Source organism: Copadichromis virginalis, linkage group LG13 (assembly GCF_057382275.1).
Source record: "Copadichromis virginalis isolate Kocher_CV1m ecotype Utaka linkage group LG13, C_Virginalis_male_GT1.1, whole genome shotgun sequence".
In the NCBI taxonomy this organism is placed as follows: domain Eukaryota; kingdom Metazoa; phylum Chordata; class Actinopteri; order Cichliformes; family Cichlidae; genus Copadichromis; species Copadichromis virginalis.
In genome coordinates this window covers 4875217-4881216 of record NC_140630.1, presented here as the reverse complement: position 1 = coordinate 4881216, position 6000 = coordinate 4875217, and the positions used below count along the sequence as shown (strand labels likewise).

The 6000-nt window shown below is 40.9% G+C and overlaps 1 protein-coding gene across 2 annotated transcripts in view; it reads left to right on the top strand.

Annotated features, from left to right (window-relative positions):
• The first annotated feature begins 3126 nt into the window (after positions 1-3126).
• Positions 3127-6000, top strand: part of nrg3a (neuregulin 3a) — a 342937-nt gene continuing 340063 nt past the window's right edge. Inside the window, exon 1 of one of the 2 annotated variants that reach the window (XM_085476995.1) lies at positions 3127-5530. In XM_085476995.1, the coding sequence (XP_085333121.1) occupies positions 4807-5530 (724 nt within the window). In that variant the 5' untranslated portion in view covers positions 3127-4806. The remainder of the gene's footprint in view (positions 5531-6000) is intronic. The other variant, XM_085476994.1, reaches the window with a different exon arrangement.

Here is a 6000-nt window from a genome sequence, read left to right as displayed (position 1 = left end):
CCTAAGGTACAAACAAATATGAACTGTACAAAATCTCAGATAATCTGTGATTTAAATCAGTGGTTGTAAGTATTCAATATTTACATCGGCCTTCCTTAAATTGCACTTCATTTAAATCAAACTGGTAGCAAATCTGTGAGGTTTTGAAACAAATATGTTGCTGAATATTTGCAAGGATAGAAAACAACACACTGACTGATGACTTCTGATCAAATTACTTGAGTCGGATATTCCTGGAAGGGCTGATTAAGCTGAGAGCCCACTCTCAGGCACACATTATTGCTCTGAACAAGGCACTAACACTTTGACCTTTGGGATAGGGCAGATTTCCCACTTGTTGTTTTCTTGTGATTGTAGACAATGCATTTGTTTGCTCATTAACTAAAAAATAAATTGCATAATGGTAAATGTTGTCTTGCAGACAAGCAATATCATCAAAACAAAGGTCAGCAAAAATGATGCAGTTGGTAAGGGCTGGCATGTTTATTTTATTTGATTATTTCCTTCATTCTGCTCTTTGCATATCTTTGCATCTATTGCAATACATTTATTTTACATTGTTCCCTTTTGTTTTTACCTTAGTTCTACCTATTAATATTATGTTTTTTGTTTTGTTTATTTAAAGTTGCCAACATTTCAGTGATCTCAAACATTTTGAAACAGGCTGTTCGTGCAGTGTGTCACTTCTGTGTGGAAAACGATCGTCTTTATCTGAATCACAATCAGAATCCTTTTATTGCCGTTAAACATCAGATGTTTAACATTTTTAATAAATAACAACCCCCCCCAGATAGTTAGCAATAAAAAACATCTCTGTGCTACAGATAGTAACAAGTACATATTAATTTATCTCCCAGGTTTGAAGCTGTATGATAGTGATGTCCACAGACCATGCTAAACAAACACGTCAGTATAATCTAATAATAGACCTGGGGTATGTTATGATGTATGATGGGATTCCACTGTGAGGGGGTAAACAACAGATGGCATTAGAACAACAGTACTGAATATGATATGTACAACTACAGATGAGTCACAGGCAAAAGCTTAAAAAACTATTTCAGTCTAAATGTGTGCTGTACATAATTACAGACAGCTCAAACTAACAGCGGGATTACCATATAAACAGAAACAAACAAAAACTTTTGTTATTCTTGTTAGTCTTCAGATTCAATTCAGTCTTTATTGAAAATAATGTTACTTCAATGTAAAGTAATTGAATACCTTTCAATTTTGGACCATTTCACGTGGAGTACAGGCCTTTTAGGGTAAACAGAGGAATTTCCATGTGTTTACTTCACTGTTTTGTGTTGGCTTTTAAATTATTAACTACAAATGAGTTCCAGTTTAATTAGCGACTAATGAACGTGATTACAATGAGGGATTATTATCAAAGAAAGCAGTTATCCAATCATTAAAAATAGTTTTCTTCTTCAGTGAAACTAGAGGTTAAGACTTATCCTGCCATGCAATGAAAAGAGATTCAAAAACACCTTAATAAAATCATTCCTGTACAAATAATCACTGCTGGGATTCATGCATCTGTTGCATTGTTTGGTTCTGATATCACATTTATCAAGTTGACATCCTAAAACACAGAGCTGTGGCTCAGTAAACTAATAACATTATACTCCGAAAAAAAATGTGCAAAGGGTTTAAGCAAATAGACTGCACGTCCCTCAAAGTTGACACAAGTGTAGTACAAAGATTTACTGACCTTGTTCACCGCTGGAATTCTTTGTGCACCCACTGCTCCCACTGCACAATTTTCCTGAACAGGAAATTTTCTTTTTAAAGTATAGTGATGACTGTACTTGGTTGTAATTTGTTGGCAGATTCTTTATTGGTAATTACAAAATTCTCCACCTTAGGGGTAAAGTAGTGCACCTAGGAGAGCATTTTTACATACTTTGATTGACTATGCTAAAGTAAAAATTAGGAATCCCTAAAAATAAATACTGCAGCCTCATTTCCAATTTAAATTGTCACCACTGAATATCATCTACCTGATTTAAAACTTTTAAGAGACTTGGATCCTCTGGTTCTATAATTGGAGCTACAATCTGTTTTAGAGTTCAGCCATATATTTTTATGTTGGCGTAAATGTCTTCTTCGTCAAATGGAAGTGCAAATGGGTTAACATATAACTTATGTCCTTTTGGCTGTTTTCCAATGTGATTATTGGCAGCTCTTTAAAAGCACAATGCTGGTGGCTGTTTTAACAGTATTGGGTATTAGATATTTGTTTGTCAGAAGACAGAACGAGACTGTGGGCATCCCTTGGGTTTCCCTGTGGGACCAATTGAAGGATTCTCCTACTGCATGACTTTATACTAGTGTCTGTCTCATGATGCTATCATTCTAGTAGACACACTAACAAGAACATTTGTACATAGAAGGATGACGACACATAAAAATAGGGAGAGTCGACTTCAATGATGTAGCAGCAGGTTTAGTTTTAAGTTGCTCTTGAATTACAAACACAGGATTTATTTAACCATATGCAAAAACAGGTACTGCACTACATGAAAGAAACTAAACTTCAGCATTTATTTCAAAGTTGAAAGCTATCATTGGAGAAAATGGACTGTGGCATTTATACAGGAGACAATTATTCACATTCACATTCAACCATCAGATTCTGATGGCTGAGTCTATTTGCGATAAAAGTGCTGCAAATACATCTCTTTGTTTTTTCCCCAGTCTCTCCTCTAATGCTGTGCAGTGGGTGGGGTCTGAACAAATGAGTGACGGCTCATGCGTTGTGCCTCCGCTCTGATCCATCTGGGACTCACCGTTAACTGCCTGTGCTGCTGCAGAGCTGTCTTTTCCTGCCCCTTACCCCCCAACACACACACACAAACACACACATACACACACTCATTATCCTTATCTGTACCCCCCCCCCCCCCTTTTTTTTTTCTTCTAGTTTTCTGTATGCAGTCTGCATCTTTACTCGCTCCCCTCCCTGCTAACGGAGGTGGGCAAGCTTCCCAGTGCTGGTGCATCTAGCAGGTGCAGCCTCTTTCTCTCCTCCCACCCTTGCTCTCTGCCTCTCTCTGTCTGTCTCTCCCTCTCACTCTCTCTCTTCTCTCGCTCAACCAGTGTGCACTCTGCTCTGTCTGTGCCTGCATTTTTTCTCCCTTCTCTTTCGTTCTTGGTCTCTCAGAGGCGGCAGCTCAGGGAAGCAGCTGCATGTTTGTCTGCATCCCAATTGCCACAGGTAAAGACAGCTGTATCATCTGATGTTGCTAACCCCGAGGGGGGTTGGGGAGCCTTTGCTGCTGCGGCTGCAAGTTCTCATCCCGGCGCGGGGCGCACATTTCTAATCATCTTGAAGAACGCATCCTAGAGGGAACGACGAGCAGAGGACCCCAGCAAACAGACCAACAAATCACACGCTGACTGGAAAGAGCACAGGCTTCCAGGGACTGAGGAAAATATAACACTTCTCAGAAAAAGAATCAGTGGGATATATTTTCAACATTGTGGTGTCCTGTTTATGATTTTCCTCTTTCCTCGTGTTTTCTATTCTTTTGCTTTCAATTCTTTTTGTCTTTTCCATGCTTCTCATCCTCTTCCTCTCACAATTTATTCCTCTGTGCCGGAATGCTCCCTGCAAATAGATGAGAAGAGGCTTTCTGTGCGCTTGCTGCAGTATTAACAAACAGTACACTGAGTCAGTAGAGAGCTGAGCGGACAGCTTGGAGGAATCTGATCCACAGCCGGCTGGAGAAGGAGCAGGATCACGCGTCGCAGTTGCAGATTTATCCGCTCTGTGATACTGTGCAACAACACCCCTCATTCTTTTCCCCCCACCATCCATCTCTCTGTCCTCATCTTGAGTGTTATTTTTTGACTGGATCAAGAAAATTAATTGGATTCTACTGCTTTATTTTTAGCCTTATTGGAATATTGTAAATATAAAAAGGAGCAAAGGGGGTTTGGATTTTTTAGGTGAAACGGAGGAGGCTGCTTGAAAAGCAATGGGAGAGAAAGATTAGCAGATTATCATAGGAGAGTGTTGAAAAGACGCATAAGCGATACACGTCTTAGTGAGCACTCTTTTTTAGTTATGAAAGAGAAGGGATGTGAAGGACGCTGACTCGGCTAAAGCAGTCGGAACAGACTGCATCAGGAAACATTTTTTTTTTCTTTTTTTCGGTCCTGCCCAGGGTGGGGAAGCAACTAGACCCACCCTGCAAGTTTAACTCTCTGATTCGATATTACTGTCCCGTCGTGGATTCTACATGGAGGGGACACATTCGGCATGTTAAGGAAAAGTGTTTTGGATTCTTTTTCTCCTTTTTTGCTGCAATGGCATCCAAATACTGATGCCATGGATTTCCTACACGTACAGATGTAAATCTGTTTCTTCCCATCCATCTCTCCCTTCCATCTCTCCTTGTTACTCCCTATTAGAGGCATCACTTCCATTTTTCCTCTTGTTAACCCTGCTGTGAAGACTATTGGAGTTCACTGTTGCTTCAGCTGGACATTGAGAGTTGAGCAGGACTAAACACGGACTAAACACTTATACGTCTATGCCAGCTCTTCAATTTTTCTCTGGGTGTCTCTGCGTGTGAGTGTGTGTGCTTGAGCGTTTATGATTGTGTGTATGCATGTACCTCCTGCACCCTTTTTCCTCTCTGTCCATCCTTGGAATACATATTTTTGTGTGTGTGTTATTGAGAGACAGATTCTGTGGGGTCCATTCCTTCAAATTTCCATTCGTTTTTTTCTTCTGGCCTTGTTGGAAACCTTTCTGCCATGTGCAAACGATGCCTATCACAGAGTTAACCCTTAATGAGCCATAAAGGACGACAGGGAATGATGAGTGAGTGTTCTGGGGCAGCTGCATCTGGGGCAGTAATCCTGGAAGAACCTGAAGGTTCGGGGGCTTCTGCGGGCCGGGGGGAGGGCCAGGCCCAGGAACAGGGTCCCCTTCGCTGTGCAGTTTGGCCTCGTCAGCAGACATGGCTGTGTGTGGTTCCTTTACTTATTGGTTTTATTGGCCTTGGATTGAGCCTGATGCTGCTGAAATGGATTGTTGTTGGTACAGTGAGGGATTACGTCCCAACAGATCTAGTGGATGCAAATCGAATAGGACAAGATCCCATCTTCCTCTCCAAGCCAAGTGGGATTCCCAAGAGCCCCGATACTACCACTACTATAACTACTCCTACAATCGATAGCAGGAACCCCACTGCTAGAACTGCTACTGTGGCAAAAGGTAGAACTCGCACTACTGCTACCACCACAACTATAAATGCTAGAGGGGGCGGGGCGTCAGGCAGTCAGGTAACTCCTCGGAATCCTGGAAGTCGTAATGGACGTGGACCTTCAGGTTTTACCACAACTACTGCAGCACCACGTACAACTTTCATAATTGGAGCTGCAACATCTAGCTCCTCACCGCCCAATCCGACGGTTCTTCATGACTCTACACAGATGTGGACGGCAGAACATACTACTACAGAGACGATCTCCACCACACTCACTACACGTACGCACAGTCACCGCAAAACCCGTAAGTCTTTCATATACTACTGACTTGTGTTGTGTTTCAAAAGCTCCACTGATTGGTTAATCATCACTAAATATGACATCTGAACTTTTTTTTTTTTTAAACGTGATCTTATGGTTTCTTCCAAAACTTTTTTTTTTGCAATTTACGTGCATGACCTTCCTGTTTGGGAAATAATGTTCTTGATTGGTTTTATAGTCAAAACATTGAAGATGAGTGATCAATAGTATTGATTGGCATAGCGAGGGTTTCTAAGTAGTAGTCAATAATCAAGTTTAGGTATCATTTTGGGTATATGTGGGTTTGGAGGGTTTTTTGTGTTTCTCTAATAATCAAATGATCTTAAAATTCTTTTGCAAACAAACCACATGAAAAGATCTTCTGCAGCATCCTGAGTAACTTGAATAGAAATTTATTCTGATGCATTAGATGGTGAATCTTTCCCTTCTGTTTTTACCTCTGTCGTGCTCATA